This window comes from Pristiophorus japonicus, chromosome 18 (genome assembly GCF_044704955.1).
Source record: "Pristiophorus japonicus isolate sPriJap1 chromosome 18, sPriJap1.hap1, whole genome shotgun sequence".
Lineage (NCBI taxonomy): Eukaryota > Metazoa > Chordata > Chondrichthyes > Pristiophoridae > Pristiophorus > Pristiophorus japonicus.
The window spans coordinates 91,866,829-91,889,541 of record NC_091994.1 but is presented as its reverse complement, the minus strand read 5'-3'; the positions used below and the strand labels follow the sequence as shown (position 1 = coordinate 91,889,541).

Here is a 22,713-nt window from a genome sequence, read left to right as displayed (position 1 = left end):
TTTTTAATAATTGAGAATCCCGAGCGAAAGGCCAAAGCCCATAATGCAGGGCACCAACAAGATTGGAAATAGTAACCGAGCACGAGGTAAATCACGAAGTAGTGATTAGATGAAACTAAGCGTGTGCTTTTAAAAGGCTTGTGGATTGTAGAAGGAAGGTTTAACGACACAAGTGCTTTTGCTTAGTTTTGGCTTCGTGGCTATACCTTGAGTCTCAAAACACCAGCTGCAGCCAGAAGCCATGTCATAACCTAAAGCAATGCAGATATTACACTTGTTTTGTTTGATTATCTCCAAGGTTACAGGCTTGAAAGAGAGGAAGCACTTTTTGGACTTTGAAATCTGCCTCATTGTTTGCAGATCACTCCATCCTACCCCTGCAACCTCCCTCACCCTATGTTCCACCTCTCTCAATCTGTTCTGAGTCTGGACTGTTGTGTCTCTCTTCCCCACCCCCTCCACCAGCTGAATGTGCGGGGCAGAGACTGAAACCATCACATCCCTGAACTCTGGAATTCTCTTCCAGAATTCCTCTACCTTGCCGTGTCTCCCCTCTCTTCAAAGGATCCTCAAAAGTTTGTTCATTGGTCACCCCTCATAATTTTTCTCCCAATTGCTGCTCGCTGTTGATCTGATCCCTTGAGATTCCTTGGATGTTTTGCTTCATTATTGGAACTTTATTTTAAAAAACTGATTTGGTAACTGCCTCCGGATATTGGAACATCCTGTGAGACTTAGCAATGTCCATGATTACTGTTTTTAAAAAAAAAAATGATCTAGTGTTATACGAGCAACCATTTCCAACCTTGTATTGATAAATAACTAAAACCAAAGACTCTCAGGTGTATTACACACTTCCAAAATCAAATAGAATAACATTTTAAAGCTCTCTGAATTCATAGATTATCAAACATTTGGGCAGAGATTGGATCTGTTCAAGTTAATTGCATAAATGCAAAACCAGATTGGCTTCATAAAGCTGCCCTAAATATAGGCCTCATGATCTGTGAAAACAAGAAGGAATACAGAAAGTTCAGTGGGACATAAGCTAACCTTCAGGTATACCCAACATTCCATCACTTTTACTGCAGGAGAAAAAGCCTGAAGTACAACGGTGTAAGTTTGTCGCAGCGGTGGATTCAAAACCTGCAGAAGGGTGATGTGAAGCTAACTGCATGAGATTGATTCTCTTGGGTGATCTGGGGACATCTCTAGAAAATTTTAATTTTGACACTTTATTTAATACTTTTTCTGACATTTTGGCACCTGCTGTCATTCTGCAGTGCAAGCCAAAACTAATTTCTCCTGGAAGGGTTTCGGGTATATAAATCAAAGTAAAAGTAGCCTTGGAGACTTCGCAACAGAACTTGACAACGATTCATAAATGTGACCCCATGTTAATTTATGAATTACAATCTTAGAACAAACAATTGCAATAATCCCAAGCAGCTATGTTCTATATGCAGAAAACAAACCGGCTCACTATCTGCCCCTGTCTCAATCCCATGCTAGCCCTGACATAGATGCAGGATTACATGAACTGTTTAGAATAAACTACTTTTATTTTTAAGTGGCTTCAGTGAGGAATAAAGATGCGTGTGCATCATTGAAACAGTGCGGTAGAACTGAGTTCTAATGAAGGGTCACACCCGAACATTAACCTGGCTTTTGCTCTCTTAGATGCTGATCAACCTCTTGTCTGTTTCAAACATTTTCTAATGTAAAGCTAGAAGTTACTGTTGGTGATAATAGCAGACAAATGCTTAACATTATTGTATAACATTCCTCTGTCCACTTTTTTTTTTAAACAGAGGAATTAACCTAATTAAAATGAGTGGAAGAATGCCCTGCATTAAAATATCAGACACAGGAATGTTGTATGAGCACAGTTAGCTATTACCACCAACAGTAATTATTGGTCTATATTACTGGACTCTTTGTACTGGAAGTAAAACTCATTATACATTGTAATCGCAAAACTAAAATTCACAAAAATATGGTTTGCACCATTTTAGAGGGCTGAATTTTATGCTCAGATTAACCTGACTGCAGTCTGGGATTTGCAATCTGTTATAATATTGATAATTTTCACATTTCTCCCTGGATGATGGCTGCTCTAATATGGATGACACAAGCTCGTTCCTCAATTACCACACAGCAACAAAGTGACCTTCGCCACAAATATATAAATCAATTGAAAACTGGTTTCAAAGATCCAGGCCCTAGTCGGCAACTCCAGCTCACCACAAACAGGTCAACATTAGAGTAGTAAGCTGTAGTAAAATCCTAAATATGTGGATATCCATGTAATCCTGTAAATGAAAACCATCTTGGTACCATTCCGACTCAAGTCCTCCTTTCCAATCACTGGTAATTCTGCACATGTAGCATCCAAAATACTGAAATAAAGCTAGTTAATGTATTCACAGCAGGAACAACCTCCTTGTCTCAAACTTCTGCTCATCGTGAAGAAAATAAACCTTCAGACAAGACAATTTTGGACATACTCATTTGAAGACCATTTAAATGCTTTAACTTCAAGGACAAACCCTAAAGCTCTGATTTTAACCCGCGTAGTGAGCACTGGGCCTAAGCAATTTTAACTCCCAGGCCTCATTCAAATAATCAACCCAACTCCCGGCATCAATGACCTGAAGCTGGTGGGCGGGAGTCTAGTGAGCGCGGCAGGCCAGCAATGGACCCGCGGGATTGGACCCAGTAAGTGGATCATTGAGAGGTGGTAAGTGATTGCAGTTGGTCGGAGGGAAGCTGGGGCAGGGGAGGCCCACGATTTCCTTCTCGACCACACGGAAGCCTTTAAAAACTCAATCATTTGCGTTCTATGCCGCGTTCTGGACCTGCTGTTCCTTGGCACTGGGTTTCACTGGCGAGGCCGGTACCAAGCGCCAACCTCCCCACGCAAAGTTAAAACAGCATTGAAGTCTGACCCCCACCGTTGCATCTCAATAGGCCCTTGCCAACCAAAATATCCCTGTGTAAAATGGCGTGAGGTCAGCAAGAAAACAGTAAGTGATTTGCTGCCGGGATCTTGATCCCCGCATCCGCTAATCTCGGGGGTTACATTAATACATCTGTAATTGCAAACCATTAGCTGATCTGAAAACATTTCTGCCTTCAGTTCATGTGGCTGGGGCTCTTTTTTTTTTCTAGAAAAGAGAAGACAGAGGTGACCTGATAAAAGTCTTTAAAATTAAGAAGGGGTCGACGTAGAGAAGGTGTTTCCACTTGCGGGTGAGACCAGAACTAGGGGCCATAAACATAAGATGGTCACTAATAAATTCAGGAGAAACTCCTTTACGCAGAAAGTAGTTAGCACATGGAGCTCACTACCACGGAGTAGTTGAGACGAATAGCGCAGATGCATTCGAGGGGAAGCTAGATAAGCACATGATAAAGGAATGGAAGGATATGTTGATGGGGTGAGATGGAGGGGTGGGATGAGGCTTGTGTGGAGTATAAACACCGGCATGGGCCTGTTGGGCCGAATGGCCTGTTTCTGTGCTGTCCATACTTTGTAATTTATTCTGTTTTTCCTCAAAAGTTGCAGTGCCTCAACCACTCCCTATGACAAAGCATTCCATGCTCCAACAACTCAAGACATTTCTCCTAACCTCTCTCCTTACACTCTTGATGATTTTAAGCTGATGACCTTTCATCACTTAACACCCCAACCAGAGAAAATAATCTCTTCCTATTATCAAAATGAGAGAAAAAGAAAAACTTGCATTTCTATAGCACCTTTTTATAGCCTCAGGATGTCCCAATGCATCTTGCAGCCAATTAAGTACTTTTGAAATGTGATCATAAGAACATAAGAATTAGGAACAGGAGTTAGGCCATCTAGCCCCTCGAGCCTGCTCCGCCATTCAACAAGATCATGGCTAATCTGGCCGTGGACTCAGCTCCACTTACCCGCCCGCTCCCCGTAACTCCTACATCACTGTTGTAGTGTCGGAAAAGTGGCAGCCAACTTGTGCACAGCAAGCTCCCACAAACAGCAATGAGATAATGTTTTTAGATGGTGATTGAGGGATAAATATTGGCCAGGACTCCTGGAGAGCTCCTCTTCGAAATAGTGATGGGGGATCTTTTACATCCACCTGTGCTTTTTTTTTTTGTGCTCCAATCTCCAGAATGGAACTTGAATGCACAACCTTCTGACTTCGAGGCGAGATTGCTACCACTAAGCCACAGCTGATCCTTTTTATTTATTCTCCTTTTCACCTTCCCTGCACCATTGAAAGTAATCCCAATGTCTCCAGTCACTCCTCATCGATGCATTTAAGGGGAAGCTAGATAAACACACGAGCGAGAAAGGAATCGAAGGATATGCTGATGAGGTTAGCTGATAGGGTTCGTGGGAGGAGGCTTTTGTGGAGCATAAACAACGGCATAGACCAGTTGGGCCAAATGGCCTGTTTGTGCTGTTAATTCTATGTAATAACCTTGCACTGATTTTCTGACCCCTGTCCTCTCTATCACACAAAGATCATCTAATTTCAGCTTATCTCCACGTGTATCTCAACCCATCTCCTGTTGCAACCTTCATCCATGCCTAGCTCACCTCCAGACTCGCCTATTCCAATGCTCTTCTGCCCAACCTTCCATCCTGCACCTTCCATAAACTTCAACTCATCCAAAACTCTGCTGCCTGTACCCTTTGCCACACAAAGTCCTACATATCTATCATCCCTGTCCTTGCTGATTTGCATTGGCTCCCGGTCTACCGGCCCCTCAAACTAGAAATTCTCATCCTTTGTGTTTAAATCCCTCTGGCCTCGCTCCTCCAGCCATACACCCACTCCAAGCGTTCTGCTCCTCCTGACTTTGGCCTCCTGCGCATCCCCTTCACCTCACCATTGGCAGCCATGCTGTCAGCCTCTGAAGCACCTTGGGGCGTTTTCTGCGTTAAGGGCACTATATAAATGCAAGTTGTAGTTGTAGTAATAGCATGCCCTAATTAACCTCCATAAAGCATCTCCTAATACACTAATGTAGCATTTCCAGTGGCCACACGAGCAATCCTGTGGTCTTTTCCATTTGACCGTGTCGCTGCTATAAATGACATTGGGGCTGTGCAAATAATTTTCATTTGGGACTCTTACAGTTGGCAAAGGGAGGGAGCTATAATTCTATTGGTCGAAGTTAGATCTAAACACACTCCTGGGGGAACGGTCAGTGTCGTAATCCGATCTTTTTCCCAACTGCCAGAGCCCAATAAACCATGTATAGAGATTTGCCAAATGATTTTTCTTCTTGCAGGACTGCAGTATTTCTGGGTCATGTTGCAATGTATGGTTCTTGCATTAGCTTTGCACTGCGAGTTGAATAATGAGCCAGATTGAGTTGCATTGTAGTATTAATCTGTACTTGATGTTTTTTGTTTCTTTTAGCCAGTTGATGACTTTGAAACATTCTTTTCCGCGGTCATTGATAACAAGGTAAAGACTATTACTAGCGGTACAATATGCCCCATTCTTAATCAATTAGAGAACATTTCACCCTTCATCTCTTCTGCTTCTGTCTTATTTGTTGCAACAAAATAATTTTCTTTTTAAAAAAAAAAAAAATTCTCTCTCAGTCCTTTGCTCGGAATAAGAAATGGATTGAACATGCACGGTCCTCCCCGAATCTAACAGTAATTGCAGGTGGGAAGTGTGATGATGGGGTTGGTTATTATGTGCAGCCATCAATTATAGAGACAAAAGACCCTCAGGATCCCATAATGAAAGAGGTAAGCGAGTCACCAAACATAGAATTTCTGTTACTAATAAGGAATAGCTGACTTTCAAAAGAAAGTTATGTAGTTGACATTGAGCCTCTTTAAACTGATTACATTGTTTATATCCCATATCAGGAAGAGCATAACTGAATTATAATTGAATTGCTTTTTGTTTTGTTTTCAGGAAATTTTTGGACCAATTGTGGCTATATACGTTTACCCTGAAAACAAGTACCAGGAAATTCTCCACTTGATTGACACAAGCACCCCTTATGGTCTCACTGGTGCTGTCTTTGCACAGGATAAGTGAGTTTTCATTAGACTGGAGAGCATATACAGGTGCAGCGTCCGAATCCAGACTTGGCGGGCGGCGAGGTCCGAAATCCAGCACGGATTCGGTCCTAATGATTCTGGATTTCAGACTTTGTACCTGTACTGATAATACGATCAATGCCAGTAAGCGTTCCAAGCGGTGTACAGATAGTAGCCTGTGCCAATCCTCATTGTTTAGAAAGCAGTATTTAAAATCACTGGCAAAAGTTTTATTTTTTAAATCTAGCGATATCTATGTTTTGAAATGCATCCGTCACATTTCGGACATTACACTTTTCAAACTTCAAAGAGGAAGCCAGTTATTTTTCTGCTAGTTTCTTCTGACCTGAGGGGTAGGGTTCCCACCCTCCTGGAATCGAGGGTTTTTCCACCCCAGCAGCCGGAAGGATCAGCAATTTAAATTTCTCACTGCTGTGCACCCAGGGCTTTGTGACATGTGGAGTGGTGTGGAATGTGTCTGAGCAATCGGGTGTATCGGTATTCGGAAAGTCTCGGAAAATGGGGGTTCCTCGATTTTCCCCTCTTAGTCTGCCCCCGGACGGTCTCCTTGTTGGAATCATAGAATGAAGCAGCACAGAATGAGGCCATTCAGCCCATCGTGCCTGTGCCGGCTTTCTGAAAGAGCTATCCAATTAGTCCCACCAATCGGCTCTTTCCCCACAGCCCTGTAAAGTTTTCCCTTTTGGAAGTTGTCTGCTTCCACCACCGTATTCTAGATCATAAACTCGCTGCGTAAAGAAAAAAATCCTCATATCGCTTCTAGTTCTTTTGCCACTGACTTGAACTCTGTGTCCTCTGGTCACTGACCGTTCAGCCACTGGAAACCATTTCTCCTAGTTTCTCGTTATACTCTGTCAAAACCATTCATGATTTTGAACACCCCATCAAACCTCTTGAGCTTCTCGGCTCAAAGGAGAACAACCCCAGTCTCTCCAGATAACTGAAGTTCCTCATCCCTGGCACTGTTCTAGTAAATCTCGTCTGCACCCTCTCTAAGGCCTTGACATCCTTCCTAAAATGTGGTACCCAGAATTCTCCAGTTGGGGTCTAATCAATGTTTGATAAAGGTTCAGAATATTTTCTTTCTTTTGTACTCTTTCTATTCATAAAGCTAAGGATCCCGTATCCTTTTTTTACCAACCATCTCAACTTGTCCCGCTACCTTCAAAGATTTGAATATGTACACTCCCAGGTCTCTCTCTTCCTGCACTCCCATTAAAATGATACCATTTAGTTTATATAGTATTTCGGTTTTTTTTTAATGATTGTTCCAAACTGTTTTGTGGGATCAGCAAAACACCATCATAAACTTTGAGGTGTTATACTTGGTTAAATATTAGGTTCAGTTTTATTTTGAGTACTGCCAATCTTAAGTACCTCCCCTTTATTTTTATCCTATCCAATATTGCAACTACCCCCTCCTTTACTGCTACATTGGCAGCATCCTCTTCTCTAGTGAAGGCAGATGTAAAGTAGTTATTTAGTATCTCAGCCGTGCCCTCTACCTTTTTGGTCCTTAATAGGCCTCACCCTTTGATTATATTTTTTTACTATTTATACTTTTGAGTTCTCTTCTGTTACGTGCTAATCCAGTCTCATACTCTCTCTTTGCCCCTTTTATTCATTTTTTTTAATCACCCCTATACTTTGTTCATTTTGGTTCTCTGCTATACCATCAGCCTTGCATTAGTTATAAGCCTCCTTTTTTCTATTTGAATCGGCCATGCAGCCTGTTATAGGGACTGTGCAACCCAAAAAAATGAGCGGGAACATTAGTCTCCATATTATAAAAAGGATATAGATGCACTGGAGAGAGTGCAAAAAAGATTTACTAGAATGATGCCAGAACTGATATATAACTATCAGGAATGATTGAACAGGCTGGGACTTTCTTCTTTTCTCTGGAAAAGAGAAGATACAGGGGTGACCTGAGATTATGAAAGGGTTTGTTAGGGTAGACGTACAGAAGATATTTCTACTTGTGGGCGAGACCAGAACTAGGGGCCATTAGTATAATATAGTCATTAATAAAGCCAATAGAACATTCAGGAGAAACATATTTTACCCAGAGAGTGGTTAGAATGTAGAACCCACTACCACAAAAAGTAGTTGAGGCAACTAGCATCGATGCATTCAAGAGGAAGCTGAATAAGCACATGATAGAGAAAGGAATAGAAGGATATGTTGATGGGATTTGATGAAGAGGAGGCTCGTGTGCAGCACAAACACCAGCATGGAGCTGTTGGCCCGAATATTTTGTACTTGATGTGATCACTATTCCCCAAATGCTCCCCAACTGAAACATGCTCCACTTGCCCCACTTCATTTCCCAGATCTAGATCCAGCACTGCTTCCATCCTCATTGGCCTAGAAACATGCTGATCAAGTCCTCCTGTACACATTTCAGGAATTCCTCCCCCCTCGCCCTTTACACTTGCCTAATCTATATTCCTCCCCCACACATCAGTGTTCAGCTCTATTCACTTAATAGTTTTACAGTCTAAATAATGTCCCCCATTATTACTACTCTATTCCTTTTACATCTTTACGAAATTTGCTCCTCTGTTTCCTTCCCCCTATAGCACACGCCTAGCAGCGTAACTGCTGCTGTTCTGCTTCTTAACGCTAACCAAATAGGTTCTATCTTTGAACTCTCAAGCACTTCATCCCTTTCCAGGGCTGCAACTGTATCTTTGATCAATACTGCTCTTATTTTTCTTTCCCTATGATTGAAATGGGAATTTAGACTGCAAAACTGTAGTGAATAGAGCTCAATACTGGTATGTGGGAGAGGGTTTCTTAGCATTGTTGCAGCTTATTAGGTGCTGATCATCTCAGCTGGTTTTTTAAGATTGTTGGGAACATTTTTACAGGGCATACAATGACCAATTTGGTAATAAGGACAGCTGATTTACAGATTTCACTGTACTTGATCAGTGGGAATGGTAAATTGGAGAGGGGGAGTTATGTGGGAACTTTGATTCAACTGTTGATTACAAAGAAGCAGTATTGAGATAAGAACCTTCTTGCCTGTCTTTGAGCTTGGTGACTAGTATAGGGAGAGCTTGTGTGGGAGTTAGTGTTTGTGATGCATGCAGATGTATTATTTATGAAGTTCTGCATCTGATGGAAATGCGACTGTCCCATAGTATATTCTAGAGTACTAAAATTCTAATTAAAATGTTATTTATACATTTGGACAACGTGGTTAGGAACGATTAAGAACAACCTGTAATTAATTTCCAATATAAATACATCAAGGTTAAGAAACAAAAACATTTCATATAACTTGCCAGTTACGAGTGATGCTAAAATAGATCTGCTAGTGTTGATAAATGGTGACTGTATGGCAAGACAATGTTAGGAGATCCCGGATTCAGGGCTGCTAACACCTTGGGGGCAATTTTAACTATTGACGGCAGTGCACAGCGGGCAATATCTGATCCACCGCACATTATACATCTCTCCCAATTTTTAATTTGCATCAACTTCAATCGGGAAAGATGTTTAATGCCCGTTTTACACTTGTCCAAAGTTAAAATGACCCTCCCCCTTTTCTTTTTCAATCTTCCCTGTAATTTATTTTTGGGTGCATGGCCCCTTTAATGGAGAGAGATTCTTGACCTTGTTGCAGCTGATTAGGTGCTGATCATAATCTCAGCTGGTTCTTCAAGATTTTTTTACAGGGCATACAATGACCAATTTGGTAATAAGAATACCTGCAAAAATAAAGACAGCTGATGCGCGGTTTCCCCATTGAGAAACCAGCAAGCGGCCTGTGCGGGAGCTTCAGACCGCTGCATGGCCGTGCAGATAAATGGAAACTTTGCCCCCTTTACTTTAATGCAAAAGCTGTTTTTTTTTTTATAAACCTGTTTTGTTACAGAAATGTTGTCGCTGAAGCGTGTAAAGTTCTGCGGTATTCTGCTGGAAACTTCTACATCAATGACAAGTCAACTGGCTCAGTTGTTGCACAGCAGCCATTTGGAGGAGCTCGTATCTCTGGTAAATAGATTGAGTTTAGCTGTTTGGCTAATTATGCCATATTTCTGTTGGACAGTCTTATCTCTATCTCTATCTCTATCTCTATCTCTTTTTGGTACTGAATCCTCTAAGGTTGCAGCCTGAATGTGGGTACACTGATCAGTCTACTCTGCACCTCGTTGAATTTGTTGTGGGGGTACTCCAGTTTTTACATACTGGAAACTATTTTTCTCACTCTTGACCAGTCTGTGCCTGCCCGCTGCTGCTTGCAAGGGTCTTTCCTGTTGCCTATCTCATTCAGCGTTAAAAGTTCCCCTAAACTTTTTTTAATTCTATAAAAGGGAATTACACAGACCTTTAAGACCTATCTACGATTGGGGATTTAAAAAAAATAAGAGAGACTTGTATTTATATAGTGTCTTTTACAACTACCGGACGTTCCAAAGCGCTTTGCAGCCAATTAAGTAATTTTGAAGTGTAGTGACTGTTGTAATGTAGGAAACACAGCAACGAATTTACGCTCACCAAGCTCCCACAAACAGCAATGTGATAATGGCCACATAATCTGTTTGTGCTGTTGATTGAGGGATAAATATTGGCCAGGACACTGGGGATAACTACCCTGCTCTTATTTGAAATAGTGCCATTGAATCTTTTACGTCCACCTGAGAGGGCAGACGGGGCCTCAGTTTAACGTCTCATCTGAAAGACAACACCTCTGACAGTGCAGCACTCCCTCAGTACTGCACTGAAGTGTCGGCCTAGATTTCTGCGCTCAAGTCTCTGAAGTGGGACTTGAACCCAATACCTTCTGACTCCGAGGCGCGAGTGCTGCCCACTGAGTCACTGGCTGACGTAAATAAATGTTTGTTTTAAATCTTGCAAATCAGATATTACTGGCAAAACAGAATTTAAACTTTATGCTAGCATTACACAGGCACACTCCACGGATACTTAGTAACTCCGCTCTGGTCTTCCAAGAGTTAGTAAACACCAATTGTGATAAAACAAATGGAGACACCATTAACTACGATGTTCTTCTTCTCCTTTTTCAAGGAACTAATGACAAGGCTGGAGGTCCCCACTACATCCTCCGTTGGACATCACCACAATCTGTAAAGGAGACGCACGTTCCCTTGACTGGATGGAGATACCCTTATATGAAATAAATATTCAAAGCAGTGTTAATATGTTCCAATGAACATTTTTACACCTGCAGCTGTTGAGCCACTACCTGAAGTTTATTTCCAACTGTGCATTTGGGAAGTGCTCCTTCTGACCACTGTCCTTTCTAGAATTTCTGTAAAAGACTACATTCTCAAAAGTCTGCTTCAGCAAAGGGCTAAACCAATGGCAAGGTTTTTAAATAAAAGACTGGAGAACATGTGAGAACAGTTTTTAAGAATTGTGCATGTATTTTTAATGAAACCCTGTGCATTATTATTTTATAGTTAAACTGTATTCACATTTAACAGCAAGATTTTATTGCAAACATTTCATCGGAAATGAAATCCAGTTCAATGCACTGACAAAAGGTATGAATACTTGTTTGTTTTTGATCTTATTTCTACTGTATAACTGCTCCACAAATCACAGTCTGCAAAAATCAGATGATTAATATAAATCTGCCACTCAAACTGCATTGTAGGGTACACTGTTACAATTATTGCAAGTGTATTTAATCATATGGATCACTAGAAATGTTGACATGGTTGTATAAGATTGGAGAGTAGTTCTGAAGGCAAACTAGCAATTTACTGACTTGAGAATATTGTTCATCGGTTGTCCTTTTTCTCTGATGAATTTTCAGTACACTTTCTTTTAGATTTGTGTAATTTGGTCTATTTCGATCTTTACTTAAAAGTACATTATTTTGTGCAGTCTGGAATCCTCAAGAAGGAGCAGTGTGTGAAAGTTATTTTAGAATTGATTTAACTTATTGTATGTCTGTGTGCTTTGTTAGCAATAACTAAAAGCACAGCAGAAATCTTGATTGCAAAAAAAATATTCAATTTGTAATATAGCCAAATGGTGATTCAGAATTAAAGTGCTTGACAGAAAAAATATTCAACAATGAATGTAAATTTCAGTTTAAAAGAACATGTGGTACTTGTTGTTTGTGTGAGAGAATGTGAAAATGATTGCATTGGGAAATAGCTAATCAACTGATGGTTATTTTCGTTGCTGACTGCGATTAAACATGATCTGAAATGGAAATCTCCTGCTTGTCTTGCATTCTTGACTCTGATGATCAAACCGAATTCAATCCCAACTTTTTCCTGTAAACACCATGTCTGGAAATGTAAGATTCTATAACCAGTGTACAGAATACCAATGGAATCTGCATGAATAAATCCCACTGTATTCTGTGTACATCAAGTAGAGAATACCACCATGTTCTAGCCCTGAAAGTCATGAGCTAGGGAGGAAAGGGTCATAACTACTTTTCCCAAACCTAAAGTGTCAATTTGTTACTTAAGACATACAAAGGATAGATCTATTTATTTAATACTAGGGTCTGTTTGTATTCTGTGCAGGATATATGTATTACAATCACTTTCTCATCTCTGCCTTTGATGTCCTTGTCCCCAGTAAAACCCTTGCTCTTTCCAGTTCTGATCATTCTCCTTGGTATGGTCCTCACCATCACTCCCAGTCCAAGTGGGCACAGACTTGGAACATATCAGATGCACAACACTTTTAGCATCCATTGCCAGATCTGGCTTTGAACATGTTGTCACCTCCTTAAACTGGCACCCATTTTTCCTACAACTGGAAAGATTCAAACAATCAGGTTTCTGTCCCTGCCACAACACTGAAACAGCCCTAATCAATGTCACAAATGAAATCTTTTGACTGTGACCGTGATGTACCATCCCTCCTAGTCCTTCTCAACCCCTCTGCAGCTTTTGACATGGTCAACAACACCATCCTCCTCCAACACCTCTCCATTGACCATCTGGGTGTGACTGCCCTTGCCTGGTTCCACTCATAGCTAGCCAATTGTAGCCAGAGCATGATCTCCAGCAATGATTTTTTTTTTGCCCTGCACTGTTACCTCAAGTCCCCCTAGAATTTATCCTTGGGGGTGGGGAGGCCCTTTTCCTCATCTGCATGCTGTCCTATAGTGACATCATCTGAAGACACAGGGCCATCTTCCACATAAAGGCTGGAGACACCCAGTTATACCTCCCCACCAACTCCTCCATTATCCCTGCTTGTCAGATATTCAGTCCTGGATGACCAGCAATTTCCTAGTTACATAGGATCTACAGCACAGAAACAGACCATTCAGCCCAAGTCCATGCTGACGTTTATGCTCCACTCGAGCCTCCTCTCATCTTTCCTCATCTAAATCTATCAGCATAACCCTCTATTCCCTTCTCCCTCATAGGCTTGTCTAGCCTTTCCTTAAATGCATCTACACGATTCGCTTCAACCACGCCCTGTGGTAGCGAGTTCCACATTCTCTCCACTCTGGGTGAAGAATTTTCTTCTGAATTCCCTATTGGATTTCTTGAAGACTGTCTTGTATTGATGGCCTCTAGTTATGCTCTTCCCTACAAGTGGCAATACTCTATCAATACCTTTTCATATTTTAAAGACCTTGATAAGGTCACTCCTCTGGCCCTCAAGAGAAAAGAGACCCAGTCTAACACTCCAGTGTATACCCTCGCATTTCTCGTATCATCCTTGTAAATCTTCTCCGCATCCTCTCCACTGCCTCTATATCCTTTTTATGATATGGCGACCAGAACTGTATGCAGTACTGTTAAGTGTGGTTAAACATTGGGAACTCTGAAGCCATTGTCTTTAGCCCCTGCCACACTCAGTATCCTCGCCACTGATTCAATGCCCTTCCTGACCACTGACTCAAGTTGAAGCTGACTGTTCATAACCCCCAGCAAAAAAGAAATACTTGCATTTATATAGCAATTTTTACATACACAGGATGCCCCAAAGTGTTTCACAGCCAATTAAGTACTTGAAGTGTAGTCACTGTTGTAGGAAATGGCAGCCAATTTATGCACAGCAAGGTCCCACAAACCATAATGTGATAATGACCAGATATGTCGTCTTGATGTTGGTTGAGGGATGAATATTGACCAGGACAGTGGGAGTATGCCCCTGTACTAATTCGAATAGTGTCATGGGATCTTTTATATCCATCTTTGAGGGCAGTCACCTCATCTGATAGTGAAGTACTCCCTCAGTACTGCACTGGAGTGTTAGCCTAGATTTTGTGCTCAAGTCTCTAGAGTGGGACTTGAACCCACAACCTTCTGACTCAGCTGCCAGAGTTCTCAGGCAGCAACCCATTGATGAGAGATGCTCATGAATGTTCTCTCCCTGCCCCAATGCACCAAACAATCCTTCCATCCACCTAACCCAGTTCTCACAACTACCATCTGAATAGCCTCATGCAGTCTAACTTCATGGATGTTGTCGTTGGATGACTATCAATAGTAACAGCAATCCAAGATAATGTTTTGGTGTACCAATGTACTTCACTCTTCAATTGAAAATAGCTTATAATGAATGTAGAAAACTAAAAATCACTGTCTTCTGTGCTCACTTACCTATTCTAGCGCTCCTATGAAGTGCATCCCTAGTGGCTACGGCAGGAGCAATGGAAAGCTGCTGAACCTCCATTGAGGAGTGTGGTGGGTGACCTCTGGCAGCTCTGGCCATAGAGGTCCCAGCTGCAGACTACAGTACCTCAGCAACAGCCGGGGCAGTCTGGCCCATCTTGCTCGCTGGCACCAACAAGGTGGAGAGTGACGGGGACCAGATGTAACGTCATCCTGAGAAAGGGCAGCCTCTGCCTCTCCCATTGAGCTAATGGCATTCTCATGGCTTCAGCACTCCAGCTGCTCTGCACGAAGACAGAGTGCAGAACTGATGAGACACATTCAAAGACCTAATCAACTCTGTCCTTCATGCCAAGATGGCAGTAGTCTGAGCTTTTGTCAGAGCTGCATTCGAGGTTCCATCGTTTTGGATCCCAATGCAGTGCTCATAGAGTTGACCACTTGTCTATAATTGATTGCATGGTCTGGATGCTGTGTGCAAACTAGTTGGAGTTGGACTGCCCATGCTCTCTGCCATTGTGTGGAAGCTCACAGGTAAGCTGCCCAGTACACTGCAGAGTTTGTGTTGTATCGCCAGCAGTTCTCTTCTGTAGGCTGAATCCTCAATGTCTTCATTGCCTCCCTCTGCAGCAGGGCTAAAATGCAAGATTGCCTCTCAGCAACATGCTTTTGCTTCTGTGCACATGAATCATAGAATATTACAGCACAGAAGGAACTATTCGGCCTGTCGTGCCTGTGCTGTGCTGTCCAATTTAGTCCTCTTCAAGTACATGTCCAACTGCCTTTTGAAAGTTCCTGTGGAATTTGATTCCAGGAAAGGGAAGGAGTGGGGGAGAGGGAGGGAGAAAAGGGAAAAGGAGGGAGAGAGAGGAAAGTGAAGGATTGGGAGGGATGAAAGGGAAGGAATAGGATGGAAGGAAGGGGGAGAGAGGGGGGAAAGAGAAAAGGATGGAGAGGGAGGAAAGGGAAAGGAGTAGGATGGAAGGAAGGGGGAAGAGAGGCACTGACGCTATTCCAGCCAGCGACAATGGCTTCCTAGTATCCGAGGTTTAATTACACTTATATGTGGACTTTTGATCCAAATGTAATGCCCCAAATAGTACCTAGCCTGGCAACCTTAACTTCTTTAAAACTTCTAATGCTCTTTTTTAGTAATGGATGACACATTAACAGAAATCAAAACATTGAACCAACAAATTTTACATGTTTTTAAATGTTGAAATCACTGATAGTCAGGGAGACACAGATTCAATGTCTGTGGAATCATTAGCAAAGGTAACCTCAGGTTACAGGACATTTTTTTGCACCATATTTGAAATATTTTTAGTTTTACTTTACTTGTCTTCATAATGTAGTCTATTTTAAAATCATTATTAATAATTGCACTCTATCAATACCATATGTTCTTTTCCCTTAGCAAGTGGGACTCCAGAATTCCCATACAATATTTCCCCAAAAGTATCATGCACAGTAAAAATACTTAGAAAATTAGAAAAAATATCTGTGAATCATTTTCTATTATTGGACTGGGGTAAGGCACTTTGGTTGGCCCTTGCTGTCTTCTGGGGAGCTCTGTCCTCTGTCGCTTCAGGAAGTCAAAGTGGATCGAGCTACAATTTGCAAAGTCAGTGAAACCTTGGGATGGGCGGATCCAGTTACACATTCCAGTGAAACTTCAGGGTGTGGCTTATCCTCCAAGGGGACCAGTCATAGACAAAGGTGGAGCACATGCCATTTTGGCAGTACAAATAAGCGCATCCGCACATTAATGGAGGGGGAGATATCGGCTGGGAGAAGCACACGAGTGCTCAGGAGCAGGCAGTGGGGTGAGGGAGTGAGGCATTAACTATTTCATATAAATATAATATATAAAAATTCTGTCCTAATATCTCCTTATGTGGCTTAGTGTCAAATTTTGTTTGATAACGCTCCTGTGAAGCTCCCTGGGATGTTTTACTACATTAAAAGCGCTATATAAATGCAAGTTGTTGTTGTCAATTGTGGCTTAAGTGGGAGGCAGAGAGGGAAACTGGGGAATGGGTTGGACGGGGGTCAATATTTTCTGCAGAGCTGGGAGAGGAGCAGCGATGTGGTGAGTGGGAGTGGTGCCGAGAGAGGGGCAGACAGTAAAGGGGCGAATGGAAGCGGCACTAAGACAGGGGTAGCCAGTAAAGGGGTGAGTGAAACCTGGGGCCCTTACTGTGGATATATAAACATCCCCAGCATCGAAGCACTGACCACACTTGATCAGCTCCGTTGGGCGGGCCACATTGTCCGCATGCCGGACACAAGACTCCCAAAGCAAGCGCTCTACTCGGAACTCCTTCACGGCAAGCGAGCCCCAGATGGGCAGAGGAAACGTTTCAAGGACACCTTCAAAGCCTCCTTGATAAAGTGCAACATCCCCACCGACACCTGGGAGTCCCTGGCCCAAGACCACCCTAAGTGGAGGAAGAGCATCTGGGAGGGCGCTGAGCACCTCAAGTCTCGTCATCGAGAGCATGCAGAAAACAAGCGCAGGCAGCGGAAGGAGCGTGCGGCAAACCAGACTCTCCACCCACCCTTTCCTCCAACGACTGTCTGTCCCACCTGCGACAGAGACTGTAATTCCCAAATTGGACTGTTCAGTCACCTGAGAACTCACTTTTGGAGTGGAAGCCCTCGATTTCGAGGGATTGCCTATGATGATGATGGTATTGGGTCAAGACCGAGAATTCCCACTGGACGAACCAAGGGGGAAGGGAGAGGATCTTGAACTCTGGGCCTTTAGTCCATGGAATGCTTCACCACAAGTGGCTATTGAGGCAAATTAAACCAAAATGTAAAAGGGAATGGGATAAACATTTAAAAAGGAGGAATATAAAGGGATCTAGGAGGGAATGGGGTTACAGGAAAGAGCACCAGGTCCAACAAAGGCCTCTCCCTGTGCTGTAATGTCTATCATTCTATGGAAATTTATCAAGTCCGAGTTCAGGCAGTGGGTTAGAAATGTTGATACTGAACTGAGTTACAGATGATGTGCCCTGTGACAAGTGCCCCAAACACTGGGCCCGCTGCCCTTTGTGCGATCTGTTCGTTCGGTTCAGTTTTACTGGACGGCTTTGATGTGTGACGTCCACGTACAGGTTCTGACTGAGGCTCGCAGCTCAGAGTTGTCATCTTCACACAGAACTCAAAGTCCAAGCAGATAGGCAGAGAGATCGGGCCTATTAAAAGTCAGAGTGTCTGTCGACACCACTATGGCAGCCGATGAGTTGAGATGGGGCGGGACTTACGGCAAACATGACCGAAACTGCAGTGACTTCTGCCGACATAAACAGGGTGATTTCGACAGCAAAATGCAGTGAGTGTATGATAGTTACATACAAATTATGTGCATAAAATTAATCCCGGTCATATACAGTAGTGAATTACCAAATCATCTTCATTCTGGCCGGAAATAGTGGTGTTATTATAGGCAGCCCTCAGCTCATCTACTGTTGAACCCTCATCCATGCCTTTGTTACCTCTAGACTTGACTATTCCAATGCACTCCTGCCCGGCCTCCCACCTTGTACCCACCGTAAACTGGAGCTCAACCAAAACTCTGCTACCCATATCCTGACTCGCACCAAGTCCCGTTCACCCATCACCACATGCTTGCTGACCTACATTGGCTCCATTTAAAAATTCTCATTCTCGTTTTCAAATCCCGCCATGGCCTCGCCCCTCCCTATCTCTGCAACCTCCTCCAACCCCATAACCCTCCGAGATCTCTGCGCTCCTCCAATTCTGGCCTCTTGCGCATCCACAATTTCCTCCCAACATTGGCGGCTGTGCCTTCAGCTGCCTAGGCCCGAAGCCCTGGAATTCCCTCCCTAAACCTCTCCACCTCTCTCTCCTCATTTAATGTGTTCCTTAAAACCTATCTCTTTGACCAAGCACCTCTCCTAATATCTCTTTATTTGGCTCGGTGTCAAATTTTGTTTGGTAATCGCTCCTGTGAAGCGCCTTGGGACGTTTTACTACATTAAAGGCACTATATTAATGCAAGTTGTTGTTGTTGTAGTTATTTATGAAATCAAAGTTCCTCCAACCTCTGGCTTTCCGTAGGTGAATTGCTCCCCCGCCCTCGGTTTCCCCTCTTCACCTGCTCACAGGCGGCCCCCTGTTGCTTGTACCTTCTCGCACAACAGTTAATGGCACGAAGCCATGAGCAAAAACACTCAACTACAGGGGACCCAATCTCGAGAAGGTAAATACAGTACCATTTGCAAATGCAACGTGATCAGATGACACGTGGTCAGCGTATCATGTGCCCGACCTCCACCTGAGTTAGGCGAGTGTTTCAAACGTCCGAGAAGCAGCAGCATTAAAAATGGCCACAAGTGATAAAAGTCACAGTAAATGTAACATTTGGGTTTTCAGTCCCATCGCGTCCCGTTTCATAAGAACATAAGAAATAGGAGCAGGATTAGGCCATTTGGCCCATCGAGCCTGCTACGCCATTCAATAAGATCATGGCTGATCTGATCCTGGACTCAGTTCTGTTGTGTATCTGTAAAGCATGCATTCCCATGTTCCGCAACCAGGGAGCGCATCCCCTGAAGTCCCAAGGGATCCCAGCATCCCTTGGGAGCACTGTATATAAGCTGGCCCCTAAGGCCTGTTACTCTGGAGTATCTTAATAAAGACTGAGGTCACTGTTACTTTAACCTCCCTGTGTGCAGTCTCATCTGTGTTGGGAACACAATAACTGGCGATGAGTACACGAATCCAACGCAAAGATGCAGCAAACTGTGGGCATCCTGGAGAAATTCTCGGAAGGTGAGGACTGGGAAGCCTAAGTCGAACGGTTAGACCAGTACTTTGCAGCCAACGAGCTGGACGGAGAAGGAAGTGTTGCAAAAAGGAGAGCGGTCCTCCTCACGGTCTGCGGGGCACCGACCTACAGCCTCATGAAGAATTTTTGGCTCCGGTGAAACCCACAGATAAGTCGTACGAGGAGCTGTGTACACTGGTTCGGGAGCATCTTAACCCAAGGGAAAGCGTGCTGATGGCAAGGTATCGGTTCCATACGTACCAGCGATCTGAAGGTCAGGAAGTGGTGAGCTACATCGCCAAGCTAAGGCGACTTGCAGGACAATGTGAGTTTGATGACTACCTGGAGCAAATGCTCAGAGACTTTTTGTACTGGGCACTGGCCACGAGACCATTCTACGAAAACTTTTGACTGTAGAGACACCGACCCTCAGTAAGGCCATTGCGATAGCACAGGCGTTTATGTCCACCAGTGATAACACCAAACAAATCTCTCAGCACACAAGTGCTAGCAATGTTCATAAATTAACTGGAACTGTGTTTGCGAGCAGAAATGTACAGGGCAGAAACCACGAGTCTGCAACTGCCAGCAGGCCTCAGGTGACCCAGATGACTCAGAGTCCGCAACAAAAGATGAATGCAAGGCAATTCACACCTTGTTGGCGTTGTGGAGGCTTCCATTCAGCCTATTCATGCCACTTCAAAGGGTATGTTTGCAAGAGCTGTGGAACAATGGGGCACCTCCAACGAGCTTGCAGCTCTGCTAACCACCACGTGGCAGAGGAAGATCGGTCCATGGTGGACCAAAGCAATTTTGAGCCTCAGAGAGAGGAGGCAGATGCTGAAGTACACAGGGTACACACATTTTCGACGAAATGTCCACCTATAATGCTAAATATAAAATTGAATGGCTTACCCGTAGCCATGGAACTGGACACTGGCGCTAGCTAATCCATCATGAGTAAAAAGATGTTTCAGAGACTGTGGTGCAACAAGGCACTCAGACCAGTCCTGAGCCCCATCCACACGACACTGAGAACGTACACCAAAGAGCTTATGACTACTGTCCTGGGCAGCGCCATGGTCAAGGTCAGCTGCAAGGGCACGGTGCATGAACTGCCACTCTGGATTGTCCCGGGCGATGGCCCCACACTGATTGGAATGAGCTGGCTGGGCAAAATCCGCTGGAACTGGGATGACATCCGAGGGCTATCACATGTCGATGAGGCCTCATGTACCCAGGTTCTTAAAATTTCCTTCCCTTTTTGAGCCAAGCATTGGAAACTTTTCCGGGGCGAAGGTGCGGATCCACTTGGTCTCAGAGACACGACCCATTCACCACAAGGTGCGAGCGATACCTCACATGATGAGGGAGAGAGTGGAAATCGAGCTGGACAGGCTGCAACGCGAAGGCATCATCTCCCCAGTGGAATTCAGCGAGTGGGCCAGCCCGATTGTTCCAGTACTCAAAAGTGATGGCACGGTCAGGATTTGCGGCGATTATAACGTAACTATTAATCGTTTCTCGCTACAGGACCAATACCTGCTACCTAAGGCAGACGACCTTTTTGCGGCGCTGGCAGGAGGCAAGACGTTCACCAAGCTCGACCTGACTTCGGCCTACATGACGCAGGAGCTGGAGGAGTCTTCGAAGGGCCTCACCTGCATCAACACGCACAAGGGACTGTTCATCGACAACAGTTGCCCGTTTGGAATTCGGACGGCTGCAGCGATCTTCCAGAGAAACATGGAGAGCCTACTCAAGTCAGTACCACACACGATGGTTTTTCAGGACGACATATTGGTCACGGGTCGGGACACCGTCGAGCACCTACAAAACCTGTAGGAGGTCCTCCAGCGACTGGATCGCGTAGGGCTGCGGCTGAAGAGGTCGAAATGCGTCTTCATGACAACAGAAGTGGAGTTTTTGGGGAGAAAGGTTGCGGCGGACGGCATTCGGCCCACAGACGCCAAGACAGAGGCTATCAGGAACGCGCCCAGGCCACAGAATGTTATGGAGCTGCGGTCTTTCCTGGGACTCCTCAACTATTTTGGTAACTTCCTACCGGGGTTAAGCACCCTCTTAAAGCTCCTACATGTGTTATTGCATAAAGGTGAGAACTAGGTATGGGGAAAAAAAACAAGTAATTGCTTTTGAGAAAGCCAGAAACATTTTATGCTCCAACAAGCTGCTTGTATTGTATAACCCGTGTAAAAGACTTGTGCTAGCATGTGATGTGTCGTCGTACGGAGTCGGGTGTGTATTACAACAAGCTAACGTTGCGGGGAAGTTGCAATTTGTCGCCTATGCTTCCAGGAGCTTGTCTAAGGCCGAGAGGGCTTACAGCATGATTGAGAAAGAAGCATTAGCGTGTGTGTTCGGGGTAAAGAAAATGCATCAGTACCTGTTTGGCCTCAAATTTGAGCTGGAAACCGATCACAAGCCCCTCATATCCCTGTTCGCTGAAAACAAGGGGATAAATAATAATGCCTCAGCCCGCATACAAAGGTGGGCACTCGCGCTATCAGCGTATAACTATACCATCCGCCACAGGCCAGGCACCGAGAACTGTGTGGATGCTCTCAGTCGGCTACCATTGCCCACCACTGGGGTGGAAATGGCGCAGCCTGCAAACTTGTTGATGGTGGCGCAGCCCGCAGACTTGTTGATGGTCATGGAAATGTTTGAAAATGATAAATCACCTGTCACGGCCCGCCAGATTAGGACTTGGACCAGCCAAGATCCTCTGCTGTCCCTAGTAAAAAAAACTGTGTACTGCATGGGAGCTGGGCCAGCATCCCCGTTGAAATGCAAGAGCTAATCAAGCCGTTCCAGTGGCGAAAGGACGAGCTGTCCATTCAGGCAGACTGCCTGTTGTGGGGTAACCGCGTAGTGTTACCCAAAAAGGGCAGGGAGACGTTCATCTCAGATCTCCACAGCACGCACCCGGGTATAGTAATGAAAGCGATAGCCAGATCCCATGTGTGGTGGCCCGGTATCGACTCTGACTTAGAGTCCTGTGTACGGCAATGCAGCGTGTGTGCTCAGTTGAGCAACACGCCCAGAGAGGCACCACTAAGTTTGTGGTCCTGGCCCTCCAGACCATGGTCGAGGATCCATGTCGACTATGCGGGCCTGTTTCTCGGTAAAATGTTCCTGGTGGGTGATGGATGCTTTTTCAAAATGGATTGAATATGAAATAATGTCGGGAAGCACCGCCACCGCCACCATTGAAAGCCTGAGGGCCATGTTTGCCACCC

General features: G+C 44.2%; 1 protein-coding gene across 2 annotated transcripts in view; it reads left to right on the top strand.

Moving 5' to 3' along the window:
* The window catches only part of aldh4a1 (aldehyde dehydrogenase 4 family, member A1), a 35,240-nt gene extending 22,963 nt beyond the window's left edge, over positions 1–12,277 (top strand). Inside the window, exons 11-15 of one of the 2 annotated variants that reach the window (XM_070860342.1) lie at positions 5,415–5,462; positions 5,603–5,755; positions 5,928–6,049; positions 9,963–10,081; positions 11,117–12,277. In XM_070860342.1, the coding sequence (XP_070716443.1) occupies positions 5,415–5,462; positions 5,603–5,755; positions 5,928–6,049; positions 9,963–10,081; positions 11,117–11,229 (555 nt within the window). In that variant the 3' untranslated portion in view covers positions 11,230–12,277. The remainder of the gene's footprint in view (positions 1–5,414; positions 5,463–5,602; positions 5,756–5,927; positions 6,050–9,962; positions 10,082–11,116) is intronic. The other variant, XM_070860343.1, reaches the window with a different exon arrangement.
* Positions 12,278–22,713: the final 10,436 nt, after the last annotated feature.